Genomic DNA, 19,005 nt, shown 5'->3' with positions numbered 1-19,005 from the left:
ACCCATCCTATCCATAGTCCACACCACATCATACGCACGCCAACGCAAGCACACTGCTCCAAATTACCACAACAACATCCATGGCACTTTAACAGTTGTGAATGCAACATAAAACGTGCCTAGAGTTTAACTACATAGATACATACATATAAGTGATGCATGGGCATGCTTAATCATATAATAATATCGAAATTACAATTAAAATTAACATTTTACTCACAGACTTGACAGCAATCACTGTGGCGACTGAGTGAAGGAAGAAGGCTGTCCTGGCTCACCTGACAATTTTATTACAATCATTTAATAAATTTGACTCAATACAAACTAAAAAAAGACCAAATACGTCCTAAGTCGTGCCGAAAATCCGGCAGAGTCTCCCCTATACCTAGGACCTACCCAACCTGCAAAAGGGCTCAAAACGCACTTCTATATTCACAATTCATACACTCACAACTCAATCACATCACACAGCCCCTCCTGGGCCCATCCAAACAGTCATCAATCACAATATGTAAATTTACAGTTTAGTCCTTATAATTGATCATTTTTGCAAAAACTGCCCAAATAAGCTCTAAAAATTCTAAAACTTTGCCCCGCGGTCCTTAGCAATATTACTAGGCTATTGCAAAAAGAATCATAATTTTCTAAGCTACCACGAATATTTTACGGATTTTTAATCCCATTTAAGCACTAGAAAATTATAAAAAAGTAAAGTTCGGGTTTACCTATGCCGATTCCGACTTCGAGGACGCGCTCGGGACATCTGACAATGGTAGGGTAGCCAAAACCTCGATCCAATTCAGAGACTTTTTTGGTGGCCGGTCTGTCTGGCTGGAAATTCATAGACCTAGACAACTGTTGAATTTCCGCGAATTGAAGATACCTACACGAAGCCCACAACACGGGGGTTAGTACATAAATTTTACAGAATTTTCTAAGCTCATTAAATGCTCGGAAAAATACTGCGAAGTTCCGTGGGACCCACCGAAAAACGGTATCGGAAAATTTCGAAATTTATATTGCCGTGAAGCTCTCGACGAGTGGAGCGCTCTGGTACTCTCGGTTTTCTCATGGGGTTCACGGTTTGCGAGAAATCTAGCCCAAAAGTCAAAATGGGCTAAAACTTCCCAGGCAAAAATTGGACAAACCGCTCGATGGATTTCGGTGTTCTTGGTGTCTATGGAAAGCTCTCGACGAGTAGATGGATTTAGATACAAGACCCGATCCGATTGGTGGCCGGATCGACAGGATTTCGGCCGGGAAGACGAAGCGGCGCGCTTGCGCGTCGCGTCGCTTCGTGCGACTTTTGCCGGCGTTCCAGGCGGCGGCCGGCGAGGGGAGGTGGCTGGGAGGCGCGTCGGCCGGCTGGGGTGGCAGGGGAGGCAGTGGCGCGGCAAGGGGAGGAGGGAGGAGAGAGAAAACGGGAGAGAAAGAGAGAGGGGTCGGGACGCGCGCGGGGAGGAAGAAAAAGGAAGAAGCCGGTCCGATTAGTTCGGTCCGATCCGGTCCGGTTCGATTCAGTCGGTTCGATTCAGAATACAAAATTTAAAATTTTTACTCTGCCTTGGGACAGAAAACGAGGTCCAAAAATTTCAAAAAATTTTCAGAAAACTCAGAAAAATTCGTAGACTCTAAATATATTTTTAGTTTTGCCACGTGGTCTTTAAATTAATTTTTAAAAATCATCAAAGTTTTATATTTTCGGGAAATCAAACCCGATTTCGAAAATCCGAAAAATTTCAAATAATTTCCTAAAATTTAAATAAAATAAAATATCAATATTTACTCAAAAATAATAAATTTAAAAATTAGGGGTGTTACAATGGGGTTTAGTTTCCTTTAAAACACTTTTTAATTTGCTTGAAAGAAAAATTAAAGGAAATTAGAATCAACTTCCTTTAAACTTGCATTTTCCTTAAACTTGGTTTTGCCTATCCAAATCTCAATGAAATTTACTTCATGAATCTCAACTTTATAATCATCTTTGCTATTAATTAATTAAATCTTTATTTACTTGCTCGTATTTTAGAAAATTAGTGTAGCGTTTAGAAATTTAATTGTTTGCCTTATTATTATTTCCTTATATTCCAATTTAAATTATTGTATCTCGTACTTTACTTTTTGATACAGTTTATTGATAGCCCAAATAATCGAAACTTTTATAATTTGATATTCAAACATCAAATCTCTATAGAATGATATCTTTTCTTACTACTTGAACAATCTGTATACTTACAGAATACGAACCACTATATTTGGCCGGCATTATTAGATTTACATGTGTAAGTAATTAAGTTTTCATTTTTCTTTTATTGAACTAATTATAATTTTTTTTATCTAATTACTGACTTAATTTCTTCCTATTTGGAAATTCTCAAGATTGAAATATTAGATTAATTGGGATTTATTTTCATTAGAGTTATTGTCCTTATCTACTTTAATTAATTGGGATTGAAATATGAGACAAGCAGAAATTTCAATTCCTAACTTAATGTGGAAGGCAAATGGGGCTGTTACTGTGTGGGGTTCAGCCATATGAAATACAATGTCTTCTACGGTGCACGTTCCAGCTTGTTTCTTTTTTCTACGCAAATAGTCCCAATTCTTAGTCAGTCTTGACCATAAATGTTCTGAATCCTCTTTTACTTTTGTAAATTGCTATAAAGTCACAGATGACTTGATGATATTTTGTAATAATTATGTGATTAACTTGTGATTGTAAGGTATCCTTATTCACATCATCTTCAATGTACGATAATGCATTTGCATTTGCTTCACTATTTATTAATTTTGAATTTCTCTGTTCTTAACCTGTAATTCAGGTGCATAGCATTGAGTTCAGAACTTAAATGACATTTTTTTTCAGTTTATAGAGGACGGAAGGGGAACATAAACCTGAGTTTGGGCGGATTGAGCGATACACTTACTAATATATATTATGTCTTTCAAAAAATGAAAGGCGTGCATGATTTGATATTCAAGAAGTTATTTAAAAGTTTATTATATGAAATTATTAATTAAATGAAGTTGAAAAATATTAATAAAATAAGGTTTATTAATTAAATATATAGTTGAACTATGAATCAATACAACTGACCAATTCTTTTAGCCATAATATTTTTATCTATAGTGTTAAAGTAAAATAATCTCTCATATAATATTTTTATTTATAGGATTAATACATTCAATCATAATCTGAATGCTAACAGTAAAAATACTAAAATAAGAATCTTAAATTATATAGAAAATAATTATCTATTTAATGAAAAAAAAATTTCTATTTAATCACAATACAATTTTAAGTCATATCCTAATAATAAATGGATAACAAGTAATGAATTATTAAGTTGAGTTATCTTCTTGAAAAAACTAAAAAAGATTTTATAGGACTTCAACAATTTGTCCTCATCATAAAAGAAAATCAGATCCTACAGGATAAGACGTCGACAGCTGCGGTCGTAAAGAGCTAATCGATGACTTCTTGCAAGTTGCTGGTAAAGACTGCAATTTTGAAGCATCAAAGTGGACCAGTTTTCAAGTGATGAATGACTGAAACTGATGTTGAGAGGAGAAGACTTCTCTACCTTTTATTTATTAATTTATTTAACTCTATAAGAATCAATAATAAAATAAGAGGAGCTGAGAAGAATTGGAAATGAAGATAAGACACGGGCAATCTATCCATTTCTCTAATATTAATTTTTAATTAATTATATTTATTTATTAAATAAATTATAATTTAATCTCTTAAATTTAATAAAACTTATAATTTAGTCTTTATTTTTTTTTAAATCAAGTAATTTAATATAAGAGGTTCAATAAAACCTACAACTTAACCTTTACCGTTATAATTCTATTAAGATACCATTAATTTTAATAAAAATATCAAAATGTCCTTTTTTTATTTTATGAAAACAATTTAATCCCTAAGATTTTATATTGTTAATAATTTAGTCTTTATATTTTTAAAATATGGATCTCATTAAATTAAATTACTTTTATGATTGTTAAAAATTTTGGTTAATCGCAAAATTGGATATATTTTATAAATTAATCTTTAAATATTATAATTATTTATAAATAAGCCTCTATAACTTTAAAAAAAATTATATTTATGTCATTATTATTTTAATAATATATAAATAATTATATATATTTATCAATTTACAATATTTTCATGTATTATATTATATTGTCATATATATAAAAGATTAAATTACTTATTTTTAAAACTATAAGGACTAATTTATAGGTTTAACCAAATCTTATGGACTAAATTATTTTTAAATTAAAAATATAGTTAAGGACATTTTGCATTTTTCTAGAATTAATGGTAACTTAACTGAAGTTCTAATTATAAAAATTAAATTATAGGTTTTGTCGAGTCTCAAATGTGAAATTGCTTGATTTTAAAAATATTATAACTAAGTTATAGGTCTTATCAAATTTAAAGGACTAAATTATAATTTACCCTTATTTATTCATCCAAGAATGTTTCTTGTTGCAAGAAACTTATGCAGGACTCTACGTGTAATAGCTTTTTTCATTTCTAAATGGCGATGGAGACATTTATCAGAATACAATACCATTAAAAAAATCCCTTAGAGTCATAATAACCTTAATATTCTTATTCAGATATTAGGAAGAATAATTACTGGCGGTTCCAAAGAAATGTTGGGTCAAGGAGGCATTGGTTTTGTGTATAAAGTAGATTTTCGGAGTGGTCAATATGCAACAATAAAGATGTTGGGTAAATTTAAAGCTAATGGACAAGGTTTTATCAATGAGGTTGCTACAATTGGGAGGATCCACCAGGCTAATATAGTACAATTAATTGGTTTCTGTGCTGACAGATCAAATTGTGCTCTTGTTTATGAATTCATGTCCAATGGATCTCTTGAGGGTCATATTTTTCATCAAGAAAGACCTATTTCTTCAAGCTAGGAAAAATTATATGAGATATCTCTTGGAATGGGTCATGGCATTGAATATCTACATTGAGGTTATGCAATCTAAATCCTCCATTTTGGCATAAGGCCTCACAATATTCTTCTTGATGAAAATTTCACATTAAAAATATTTGACTTTTAGGTTGGCTAAAATTTATCCAACCAAAGGGAGCATTGCATTTCTTACAGTTGCAAGGGGAACAATAAGATATATGACACCAGAGTTATTCTACAAAAACATTGGACGTGTTTCATACAAAGCAAATGTGCATAGTTATAAAAATTTTTTGTTTACTTATAAAACAAAAATTTTGTTTTTTATTTTTATTTTTTAAGAAAACTTTAACTTTTTTTTTTTAAATATGGAAAACATATTCACTTTTCTTAATTCAAAAAATAAAAATTATTAACATATTTCATAAATTGAAAAATAAATTATTACAAAATATATTTAAAATATATTTTATTTTTAAAATTTTAAATCAAGTCAAGAAAGTAAGTCTTCCCATGAATTGTGTCCATGTATATTACATAATCCCACGCCACAAAATAATTTATCAAATCAAGTCAAGAAAGCATGTCTTCTCATGAATTGTGAAAGTAATCTTATTGAAAGATTCAACAACACAATTGGTGAAAAAAAAATTTGGGTAATTTATAAATTAAATTCTGGAAGAAAATTATATAAGTTGGTCTGTTCTTTTTTATTTTATAAGAATTTAATCCCTAAAATTTAAATTCATTAATGGACTAGTTTCTACAATCCATATTCACGGTTAATTTTATTAATTCTACTAATTTTTTCAATTTAAAACAATTTAGTCTCTTGGAATTGAACTTTATACTGTTGAGAGTTCTGAACTCCATGTGCATCTTTCATTTGTAAGCAAACTTTCAGGCACCTTCACAGACAAACCATTGAGAGTGCTCATGAAAAATTGCATTTAATTTTCTGGTATTTGATATCTAAATGGAATAATTACTTTCTTTATAAGCAAAATTTTATTAATGAAATTAAATCAGAAAAACCTAAGTGTGGGCATCACAGACTAAAACTAGACCTACAGGCCTCCCAAAACACCCAATCTATAGGGGTGGCACGCTAAGTGAAACGTACGTGAGTCTAATTGCCCCCAGTTGATGGTATTTGACATTACATGCCAAATTCATATGTATGCAGTGCATTACCACTGAAACGTATGCATTAGCAGCAGTTCAATCTATGAGCTCAGCTGGTAGACTGGTTACCAAAAGTGCATCAAATTCCCAAAGAATGTGATATAATTGTAAGCATTTATGGTTTTGCGTACCATACCAATTCTCCTCATGTTACAGCACATAGGTCGATTAAGAAAGTGACAACTAGTAAGCCAAACACTAAAAAAGATTACCTCAATTTATGATTTTACTCTGCTTCTGAGATAACCTCCAACTCTTGGAGAAGTCGTCTCCCTGGTATTCTTGCCTTTGTTTTTGTTGGAACTGAAGAGCTAAAAGGATTGGGAGGTGTTGGTAGATTCTCTCCTTCCCCTTCCAACATATGAACAGCAACTTTCATAGAGGGACGATCTGCTGGGTTCCACTGAATGCACCAGAGTCCCACAATTGCAAGTTTCTTTGCAATTTTAGTATCTCCCTCTTCCTCAATCTCGAACCTGAGGTCTTCTCCTTCTTCTAAAAGATTGTAAATCCATTCTGGGAAGTATATTTGCTCATCATTTCCTTCTGCTACATCAACAATTTTCCTTCCTCCAACCATTTCTAACACTAACATCCCAAAGCTATAAACATCTGACTTGTAGGAAACAGTCCCAAAGTTCCTTGAGAACACTTCAGGTGCGATGTAGCCAATGGTCCCTCTAGCCGTTGTCATGGACACTGCACTCTGATCCTTAGCACAGAACTTAGCCAATCCAAAATCGGAGATTTTGGGATTGAAGTCATGATCAAGCAGGATGTTATGTGGTTTGATATCGAAGTGGAGGATTCTCTGATCACACCCCTGATGAAGATATTCAATTCCTTTAGCAATGCCAAGAGCAATATCTTGCAGCCTTTTCCATCCAAGGAAATGGTTCTTGGTGTCTGCTGAAGAGATGAATGTTCTGAATCCTCTTTTACTTTTATAAATTGCTATAAAGTCACAGACGACTTGATGATATTTTGTAATAATTCTGCGTTTAACTTGTGAGTGTAATTCACAAATGTATGATAACACATTTGCATTTGCTTCACTATTTATTAATTTTGTATTTCCTCTGTCCTCAATAACATGTAATTCATGTGTATGCCTTTGAGTTCAGAAAATCATGACAGTTATATATATATATATAGAGAGAGAGAGAGAGAGAGAGAGTTGATATTCAAGTAGCTATTTAAAAGTTACATATATGAAATTATTAATTAAATGAAGTTGAAAAATATAAATAAAATAAGGTTCCATTCTTTTAGTTGTAATATATGTATTTCCAGTATTAATACCTTCTATCATAATCTCAATACAAATATTAAAAACACTAAAATAAGAGTCCTAAATTATATATAAATAATTACTTATTTAATTACTTTAAGATCGTTAAAATTTTTAGGTAATTACAAAATCAGATATATATTATAAATTGATTCTTAAATATTATAATTATTCATAAATAAGCCTTTATAACTTTTAAAAAAAATCTATTTATTTCATTATCATTTTAATGATATATAAATAATTATATATATTTATAAATTTATAATATTTTCATGTATTATATTATATAAAAAAGGAAAAAAATATTAATATGGATGCAAATTGTTATTAAAATAAAACTTCAAAAACTAAATTATTTTCAAATTGAAAATAAAATTAAAAGCATTAGGGCATTTTTGCTAAATTTAATGAGAATTAATTGAAATTCTAACGATATGAACTAACTCGTAGGTTTATTAAAATTTCAAGGATTAAATTGCTTGTTTTTAAAAAATACAGAAACTAATTTGTAGGTTTAATTAAATCTCAGGAACTAAATTAATAAAATAAAATCTCAAAAACAAAATTATTTTCAGATTGAAAAAATAGTTAAGGGCATTTTGCATTTTCGCTAGAATTAACGACAACTTAATTGAAATTCTAATAGTAGGGACTAAGTTGTAGGTTTTGTTGAATCTGAGGGACTAAATTGCTTGGTTTTGAAAATACAAAGACTAAATTACATGTTTTATCAAATTTCAGGGACTAAATTACAATTTACCCTTATTTATTCATCAAAAAATGCTTCTTGCAGCAAGAAACTTATGTGGGACTCCATGTGTGATGGCAATTTTGATTTGTAAATGGCGATGGAGACATTTATCAGGATACAATACCATTAAAGAAATTCTTTGAGAGTCATAATATCCTTTTGCCAATAAGATATTCTTATTCAAATATTAGTAAGATTAATTACTAGAGGTTTCAAGGAAACTTTCACTGAAGGAGGGTTTGGTTTTGTGTATAAAGGAAATTTTCGAAGTGATCAATTTGTAATAATAAAGATGTTGGGTAAATCTAAAGCTAATGGACAAGATTTTATCGACAAGGCTGCTACAATTGGGAGGACCCACTATGCTAATGTAGCGCAATTACTTGGTTTCTGTGCTGAAGGATCAAAATGTGCTCTTATTTATGAATTCATGTCCAATGGATCTCATGATAATTAAATGTTTCATCAAGAAAGACTTATTTCTTTAAGCTGGGAAAAATTATAGAGATATCTTTTGGAATGGCTCATGGCAATGAATATCTAAAGCGAGGTTGTGCAATCCAAATTCTCCATTTTGACATCAAGCCTCACAAAATTCTTCTTGATGAAAATTTCACACTAAAAATTTTTGATTTGGGGTTGGCTAAATTTTATTCAACCAAAGGAAGCATTGCATCTCTTACAAAGCATTGGATGTGTTTCATACAAAGCATATGTGTATCGTTTTGGAGTGCTATAATTGGAAATCACAAGAAGAAGGAAAAACTTAAGTGCGTTGGCTGAAAATTTGAGTCAAATTTACAATCTGTTTTGGGTATATGACCAACTTTCTCATGGAACGTTAGAAATAGAAGATGCATCAAAGAAGGAAAATACAATAGCTAGGAAAATGATTATAACAGGATTATGATGCATACAGATGCAACCTTACCGTCATCCTCCAATGAACAAAGTTGTAGAGATGCTTAAAGGAGATTTGCAAAGCCTAGAATTAACTCCCAGGCTTGTTCTATATCCTGCAGAACCAATTACTATAGATGGAGGAGAATCATCATTGACGTCAATTGCAGAATCAAGCAGCTTGATTGAAAATCCAGACACCATATAAAATGGATATGCTCTGAATGAAGAATAAAGTTAATGACTTTATGATCGTTTGTAATGATTTTCTTTTACATGCATTTTCACTATTTTGGAATAGCTAGCTTGAATGTGGGAATGGATTTTCATTAGCTAAAACTCAAGCTTATAGAGTTGTTATTTTAATGACACAACATTGGCTTATATCTTTTAAAAAAATGAATTGGGCCTAACTCACTCCCAAAAGCTAGCTCAAGAAGAGAAGGGAGATGGGAGGGAGGGGCACAGAGAGGAAATTCAATCATGTCAACTGATCAAACATCTACAGCATAGAATTAATTAAATTGATTCACTGATAAAATTTAACATGGTATGACCTATAATAATCATCAAACCTTGTCCAAGTAACGTTAAGTGTGACCTATAAACTTACATGGCTTTTTCTTTTTTTCACTAACAAATTAAGTATTTCATACTAATTAATGAATAAATAAATAAATAAATAAATAAATCATGCATTAAGTAATGCAATTTTTTAGCCAAAATTCTCTTACCTAATATAAGGTATGTATCTATATACACTATCTTCATAATTTGAATAATATAGCTATCTTCATAATTTTAAATCTATCAAGTTCTTATAATTTATATAATATAACTATATATTTTCTCTCCTTTACCTAATTTGGTTAACATAAAAGTTACTTTAAAATAATAGAAAGGGCTAAATACTTCACAAACTAAAATATAGGAAATTAAATAATATAATTTTCAAAATGAAAGGATTAAATAGTTAATTTTATTAGAATACAAAAGTTAAATAATTATTTTGCCTTTACTATTTATAGCCGGCATTAATCTATTGTATTTACATGTGTAAGTAATTAATTTTTCATTTTTCTTTTATTGAACTAATTATAATTTTTTTTATCAAATTACTGACTTAATTAAATTCTTTTCATCCTATTTGGAAATTCTCAATATTGAAATATTAGATTCATTGGGATTTATTTTCATTAGAGTTATTATCGCTATTTACATTAATTAATTAGGATTGAAATATGAGATAATCAGAAATTTCAATTCCAAACTTAATGTGGAAAGCAAATGAGGCTCTTAGAGTGTGGGGTTCAACCAAAGAAAAACTGAATGCAATGTCTTCTACGGTGCTCATTCCAGTTTGTTTCTCTTTTCTACGCAAATAGTCCCAATCCTACACTATCCTACCGTGTATAATCAGACCAATCATATAAAACTGTATATATATCTTTGAATTTCATTTATGAATTCATATCTACCTAGAAAATGATCAAAAAATCATACATGTCTAGCTCACAGAAAATAATTGCAAGTTAAAATTAAATTGTTTCATTCAGAAATTTCAGTTTCCAAATTTAATGTGGTAGGCAACGAAAGAAAAAGAAATTGACTGAAAACACCATGCTTGCCTTCTAGGAAGGAACGTGTAGGTCTATTTAGTCAACAAAACAAATGCAAAATAGTAAGAAATTTCAACCATAGGAATTATATTTAACCAAAACTTTTCTCTTTAGTTTCTACTCTTCCTTCTACGAAAACTTAATGCAATTTCTTCCACGCTGCTCGTTCCAGCTTAATTGCTTCTTCTTTGATACGCATGCAAATAGTACCAATCCTATCCTTCCCTACCATATTGTAATTCTTAGTCACAATCTAGACCATAAGATTATTATATCTTTAAAATTGTATAAATCAGATCGACCATCGATGAATTTAGGGGTTCAATTAAAATATGTGGTTTCTATAAACAAAAATAAATGAAAGTTGACAAGGAAATATTTTTAAAATGAAATTGAGTTATTATGCTGTCAATTCAAAAATATAATGAATATTTTTGAACTTAAAATATATTAATGGCTTAAAATAAAAAAAAAAAAATCCAATTTAACTCAAATCTATTTTTTTACATAATCATAAAAAGTAAATTCAATTAAAATTTTAGATTAAATAAAATAAATGACATGATTCTAAGTTATGAAAAAAAAAAACTTTTTTATAATCTGAGTATGATGAAATTTAGTAATAGCAATGAGATTATGAGAAGAAAGGCTCATCTTTGTTTTGCTGCTTATCTCTCAAACGATTTGCATTACTACGGAAACAAATCACTATTACTATTAGGTCTTTCACTATTAGATTAAACTCATTAATTCATTTAATGTTAGTTATTAGTAAACTAAAATCAATAAGCTTAATTACTAAAACACAAAATCTTTTGAGGGCGTTTGGTTATATAATTGCAAGTTTAGAGTATTTGGTTATTAAAATTATAAGTTTGGCTGATAAAATTTAAATTTTTCTAAATTAAATTTTAGCTTTAATTATAATTGCACTCAATCTCAAAAATTTCAAAATTGTAAAGTTTGGCTATAATTGCAAATTATTATAAACATTTGGCTTGCACGTCCAATTGAAAATTTTATTTTATAAATTAGATACAGCTAAACTTAAATGTTCGGGTATTAAAATAAAAAATAAAACGTTAAGATAAAATTACAAATTGATGATAAAATTTAATTTTTTTTCCAATTGATCTTAATATTATGTCTTTCGAAAAATGGAAGACATGCATGATTGTGAAAGGTGAGAATCAAGTAGCTATTTAAAAGTTTCATATATGAAATTATTAATTAAATGAAGTTGAAAAATATAAATAAAATAAGGTTTATTAATAAAATATATAGTTGAACTTTGAATCAATTCTTTAAGTTTTATATATATATATATATATATATATATATATATATATATATATATATATATATATATATATATATATATTAAACATCTTTAAGGCATATATAGTTCTTTTGAGAGAATCAACCCAATTTTTTTTCTCATGAATCTGTGGTTTAATTGTTGTCAAATTGCTAATGACAATAATGTATATGTACATATACGATTTCATATCATGGGCAATAGTCCATTTCTCTTGAATTATATTTCTTTCTCTTTATCATGTATTAAAGTCAAATAATTTCTCTTATAATATTTTATTTATAATATTAATACCTTTAATCATAATATCAATAAAAATCGTAGAAACACTAAAATAAGAGTCTTAAATTATATAATTATCAATTTAATTAAAAAAATTCCTATTAAATATAAAAAATATTTTTTTAAATCAAATAAAATTTGTGAGTCATATTCCAATAGTATATGAGTAACAAGTAATGAATTATTAGTTGAATTATCGTCTTGGAAAAACTGAAAATGATTTTATAGGATCAAAATTTTCAGGACTTCAACAACGTATCCTCATCATAAAACAATAGAACTCACAGGCTAACACGTCGACAGCAGTGGCGGTAATGTGTTTGATAACTTTGTGCAAGTGATGAGGGAGACTATAAATTGAAGGAAAACCCTTAGTTGCATCAAGGCGTACAAACTATTATACACTCAACTAATTAGAAGTCAAGAAGAAATTGTATTTTGTAGTGGAACCACCATGTTTTTTAGCAGAATTCACAATTATCTTAATGTAATGTCAGTTATTCATTGGATGGGTGTATACACCCTAATACAGTTAAAAAGTTCCCTAAATTGAATTTAAAACATTAAAGTGGACAAGTTTGCAAGTAATGGGTGATGACTAATGTCGAGCAGAGAAGACTTCTCTACTTTTGGCTTCTCTATTTTTGGTTTACACAACTAATTAATTTATAAAAGCGCAATTAAGAAAAATTTTAACTTAGAAAATTACTATTTAGTTCTTATATTTTAATAAAATTTAACTATATAATCCTTTATTTTGAAAAAAATATTGTTTCATCCTTTTATTATATTAATCAGTGAACTGTTTAGTCTCTACTATTATTTTAAAGCAAATTTTTTCCTAATTGAACTATTCAGGCTCTATAATTTGAATAATATAACTATCCTCATAATTTTAAATCTATCAAGTTCCTATAATTTGTATAATACAACTATATATTTTCTCTCCTTTACTTAATTTGATTAACATAAAAGTTAGTTTAAAATAACAGAAAGGACTAATAGACTAAAATAATATATTTTTTAGGAGATTAAATATATTTTTTAAAATAAAATAACTAAATAATTAATTTTATTGTATTTACATGTGCAAGTAATTAAGTTTTCATTTTTCTTTTATTGAACTAATTATAATTTATTTATCAAATTACTGACTTAATTAAATTCTTTTCATCGTATTTGGAAATTCTCAATATTGAAATATTAGATTCATTGGGATTTATTTTCATTAGAGTTATTATCCTTGTCTACATTAAATAATTGGGATTGAAATGTGAGATAATCAGAAATTTCAATTCCAAACTTAATGTGGAAGGCAAATGGGGTTCTTAGTGTGAGTATTTATTTCTTTTGAATTACTCGCCATTCCTATCAGCAATCTTATTTTTATAGCCTTTGCTTCTTAATTAGCTTATTTAGCTAGTCAAGTGAGCACAAAATATTTTTCTTTTAATTTTGTAATACTATAAAAAAAATTTGGATTATAAAATCATATAATTTTCATCTTTAAAGAAATTCAAATTATTATAAAAAAATTAATTTTTATTAATAAAAAATATATTAATAATTTATTTTGAAGGAAATGACAAAAATAGGCTATTTATATGATTTTTCCACCTTCATTTCCTAACCCCATCCTGAGTGATCTCTCAAGAATTTCTCTTAAATTTCCTAATTCCACCCTAGGACGTATACAGCAGTGGTTGATGACTTCTTGCAAGTGCTGAGAGAGACGCCAAGCTTGAAATGTCAAAGTGGACAAATTTGCAAGTGATGACAGATCACTGATGTAGAGAAACCGTTCCCACCGGGTAGTTGACTTCAGGTCAGGCCGCATCAAAGGGCACGTTCACCCCATTTCAAGGGCAATTGATAATATACATAGCAATTTATTTTACCGCATTTCAAGGGCAATTGAATACTTTATTATTATAATCCATTTTTTCATTTACCACTTATTTGTTAAAAGTTATTTTTATTAAATAAAAAAAATAATATTGCATGAACATTTTTAATTATAGAATTGTATACAATATAATTAATAGGTATCCTATCAATTATCAACTATTTTTTAAAAATTTAAAATACTTTAATTTAATTATTTAAATATTTATTTATTAACTATTGGTTGCATTCATAAATAATTCAAGTGATAATAATTAATGATATCCTTGAGTGTATATTATACTTGTGCCACTAAACTCAATAGCTGCTCACTTATTTGATGATAGGGACAGCTTGCACATAGTTTCTTAAATCATTTCCAGTACTCATACAAGCTCTCTCCATTGTACTGTCGGATGTCACAAATTTCTTTTCTTATATTGGCAGCACGGGAAGTAGGAAAATACTTCTTCAAAAATATCTACTCCATCCCATTCCATGAGTTGACAGATCTGGAAGGAAGGTAATACAATCAATCCTTAGCTGCACCTTCCAGTGAGAAAGGGAAAGCTCGAAGCTTGATTTGATCCTCTGAAACTCCTTGAGGTTTCATGCTGGAACACACAACATGAAATTCTTTTAAAAGCTTATGTGGATCCTCACCTGCAAGGCCATGAAACTTAGGCAACAAATGGATTAGTCCAGATTTCAATTCAAAAGCAACATTTAAAGCAGGATATTGAATACACAAAGGCTGTTGGTTTAGATCAGGAGCAGCCAACTCTTTCAAAGTCCTAACAGCCATGGTTTCATTTTCAAAATTTGAATCAATCAATCAATTAACTTAATTCCCTTGGAGATTGGACTCCTTAAGATGTACTCGAAATCTGCCTAGCTTGCTTAGCCAATTTTCTCAACTGTTTAGCTATTTTTTCTGCTTTTGGATCAAAGATCAACTTACCAGATTGAGAAGTTCTTGTCATAAACAAAAAGAAATCAAAGTAAAAATAGAAAAATACCTCAAAACCCTAGAAAACAATCGAATTTGGCCTCAAGAAGGTGGGGCCATAGAATCCTATGGATTCATTGGTCTTGATCAAAACATCGTTTCCTTCAAAATAGGTATGAGCTGCTCTCCAAATTCAACCAAATTTCTTGATGAATAGTAACACCGTAAAATTTTTTCTTTTTTTTTTTTTCTTTTCGAAAACCTAAAAACAGCAACAACTCACAAACAAAATTAATAACGAAATATCCTAACACTAAAAACATGAAATCCAATAAATTTCAGTCCCCGGCAACTGCGCCAAAATTCTTGGTGGCTGTCAAATCCACCATAAATTAAATTAACTGAAATTACCAATTATGAAATATTTTATGTAGTAAGTGGTAAATCCAGGTCGAACCCTAGAGACTGAATTATTAAATTTTGTGCGCTTGTGTAATGGAAAAAAAAAGAAACAAAGGTTTGGGGGGGGGGGGGTAATTCGCAATCCAAAGAAGAAATCAAAAATCAGAAATTAAGAACTAAAATTAAATATAAAACTCTCAAATTAAACAAACTTCAATCCATAGTAATTTGTATTCCAATGCATTGATTTGACCATAGACAAAAGAAATACAATTATCTCTTATTGAATACTTAACGTAGATTTACCAAACAGCAAGGTAAACCCCTGACTTCCCTATACTCATCAATTTGAGTCCAGCACTCTTATTGACTCTAATTATTAACTGAATTGGTATTAAGTAATACTCATCAAATTAATAACTGCTTTAAGAATAGGAAGTAGTTAAGCTAAACAACAGTTTATGAAGCATAAATCATTTAATTCACCCTATTGTTTCCTTAGGTTATTATAGAAAACTGGGATCATAATCAATAAAACCTAATTGCTACTTATGTTTAGTCTTACACAACAATTACGGATTATGAAGATGAACTAGCAATTGACCATATCAAACAATTAACTAATAGGCCTTTTTAGCAAATCATTCAATAGATCAAAGACAATAAAATCAGAAAATAATAGATATTTAAAAAGACATAAATTAAATTAAGAACCTGGTCTCACAAATCAAGCAAAAGAACTTGAATTCCTTGAACTTAATTAAAAACTTAGCTACTCATATTCATGGCTTATAGAAAAATTAAAGAAGAAATCTAAAAAAAAGAAAATGGAGAATGAAGGTGTTTTTGAGGTCAAGAGGCTGCTGAATGGTTGTGTTTTAGCTGCTGCCCAAAGACGCATTTATAATCAAAAACCTAATCCCAAAGATAAGAACCAAACTAGGAAAAGTTTTAAAATTCAAAAGACAGATTTTCAGCCTGCATTCACGTCTCTGAAATCAAGGCTGATTTTCAGTGACTTTCTTTCCGAATCTGTCTCTACCCTCTTCAGGAAAGTTGTACCCCTATTTCTTAGCTTTTCAACGGGTACTCATTTGCCCAAATTCAAGGTCTACAGCTCAAGTTATGGCCCAAAAACTGGGACTGGTTCAGACAGACGGTCCAGCCCATAGTGATGACTTCATTGCCATTTTTGACAATTAAAATGGCCTTATCTTGCTTCCAGCCCTTCATAGAAGTTGTAGAGGTGGCTCTTAAGGCTCAATTGGGCTTGAGCTTGCTTCATTTGGACATCTGAAACTCTAGATACAAAATAAATACTGAAACTGGTCGTGACACATCAAGTCTTGGCTTTTGCAATAGATCCATAGCTCATTTTGTCAACCTTGGAGACTGATTTGGGGTTTGGTCCCTCTTTATCATTTGTAGTGCTCTATCTTAGCTTTTCAATGGATTAAAGAGCACTCAATTTAGAGACCCACAACTTTAGAAACACCTAAAAAATACAGCAAAGGTCAAATACTAAAAATTTCTCCATTTAACACAATTATTCCAATAACTATCTAAAAATATGCCTAAATGATAAATATACTTTAATCAACTGAATTATGCATAAAAACACACTAGAAACACTAAATGTGATTAGAGTAAAATTTATAAATTATGCACTTATTAGTAGATAATATAAAGCCTGTACCTTCAGTCTGATAGGAGCCTTGAAGTTAGGCTTATTGAGGTATTTAATGAAAGGTACCCTCTAATCATTCAGCTCTTCATTTATGAGTACTTCTACCAATATCCCTCTTTTGTGAATAGATGGATTTTATCTTTTCTAAATTACCAACACCCAATAGGCTAGATCTTTTGAAATTCTTAGACTAGAAGTAGCCTGAGCTAGCTTATTTACCTCCCAATAGCTGAATGACCATTGCAAAATAAGGTGTTAGGGCAATACGGTTGCATCTGAACTCCCTTAAAAGCTGTCTGAGCATTAACTGAGAATCTCTTATAACTCTAACTTGCTTTGCTCCTAACTCCAGCAAGATATCCAAGCCAATCATCAAAGCCTTATACTCTACCTAATTGTTTGTGCATTTGAAATCAAATTAAAAGATAAAACTATCTTAGTTCTTATAGGAGACTTAATAAGAATTCTAGCTCTGGCTAATGTCTTTGTGCTTGAACCATCAAACTTTGGAACCCATGGATTGATATTGATCTCATTCACCTCTAGACCACCTTTAACCCTCATCACATCCAAACAAGGGTGGTCTGCTAAGAAATCTAATAATGCCTAACCTTTGACTGCCTTCTAAGGATGGTAGGCCAGAGAGAACTCTATAAGCGATAAGGCCAACTTTCCAACTCTTTTAGTGATTAGTGGCCTTGATAACATATACTTGATTAAATTTGTCTGAGACATCACAAACACTCTATGCTTGATCAAGTAATGTCTTAGCTTAGTACAAGCAAAGTAGAAAGCCAGACACATTTTCTCAATTGTCAAATATCTTGTCTCAGTTATTGAAAGAACCTTGCTCAGGTAATAGAATGCTTGACCATTATCTTAGGCTAACAAACAATCAATTGATTCTTCTATGGCTAAAATGTAAAGCTTAAGCAGTATGCCTTCAACCAGAGGCATAAGCATAGGAGGCTTTGTGAGATACTACTTAATTCTCTCAAAAGCAAACTGATGTTTATCTAGCCAAACAAGCTCATCTTCCTTCTTCAACTTTAGCAGGTTTCTGAACTCTTTCATCTTACCTGCCAAGTTTAAGATGAACTTTCTGAAATAGTTCACTTCTCTAATGAATCGTTGTAGCTCCTTATTTATTAGACGCTTGGCTTCAATGATAGTTTAGGCTTTATTATGATCCACCTTCATGCCTCTTTTGTGCATGAAAAATCTAAGAAAATTCCTTGCTTTCACCCCAAAGGCACATTTCAACTGATTCATTTTTATCTCAAACAATCTCATCCTTTCCACGACCTTCCTTATGTGGCCCAAATAATCCACCACCTTTTTTGATTTGACCACCACATCATCAATGTACACTTCCATCCAGCAGCTGATCATATCATGGAAGATGGTATTTATCACTGTTTGTTATGTAGCTCCTATGTTCTTTAATCTTAAGGGCATCACCAACCATTTGAAAGTACCTTAAAAACTCATCTATCAATATTAATGAGGCAACTTCTATAGACTTTGCTAGATTTGCAAGTAATACTTTTAATTTCTACTCTTTAGCATGCATTGATCTTGGCAGAGGTGAGTGGATAGTGAATATAAGAGCTACCACACATATGTGTTATGATTTACACTTATTCACAAAACCAGTAAAATTATTCTTGTCTAATATTGTTACCTTACCTGATAGAACTTGTAAACCTATCACACACTTTGGAAACATTACTTTATGCCCAAAACTACAACTACAAGATGTATTACATACACCTGATTTTAAATTCAACC

The 19,005-nt window shown here is 30.2% G+C and overlaps 1 protein-coding gene and 1 non-coding gene across 2 annotated transcripts in view; one reads left to right on the top strand and one right to left on the bottom strand.

The window, feature by feature from the left end:
• Window positions 1-6,187: 6,187 nt before the first annotated feature.
• Window positions 6,188-19,005, bottom strand: part of LOC131183085 (rust resistance kinase Lr10-like) — a 33,066-nt gene continuing 20,248 nt past the window's right edge. Inside the window, exon 2 of the mRNA XM_058152998.1 lies at window positions 6,188-7,240. Coding sequence (XP_058008981.1) covers window positions 6,355-7,240 — 886 coding nt within the window. The 3' untranslated portion in view covers window positions 6,188-6,354. The remainder of the gene's footprint in view (window positions 7,241-19,005) is intronic.
• LOC131170013 (small nucleolar RNA R71) lies at window positions 14,512-14,618 on the top strand. The gene has a single exon (XR_009140962.1). It is a non-coding gene; the product is annotated as a small nucleolar RNA R71 (small nucleolar RNA).

Source organism: Hevea brasiliensis, chromosome 1, assembly GCF_030052815.1.
Source record: "Hevea brasiliensis isolate MT/VB/25A 57/8 chromosome 1, ASM3005281v1, whole genome shotgun sequence".
In the NCBI taxonomy this organism is placed as follows: domain Eukaryota; kingdom Viridiplantae; phylum Streptophyta; class Magnoliopsida; order Malpighiales; family Euphorbiaceae; genus Hevea; species Hevea brasiliensis.
The sequence above is the reverse complement of the archived record's forward strand: the minus strand, read 5'-3'. Positions and strand labels throughout refer to the sequence as shown.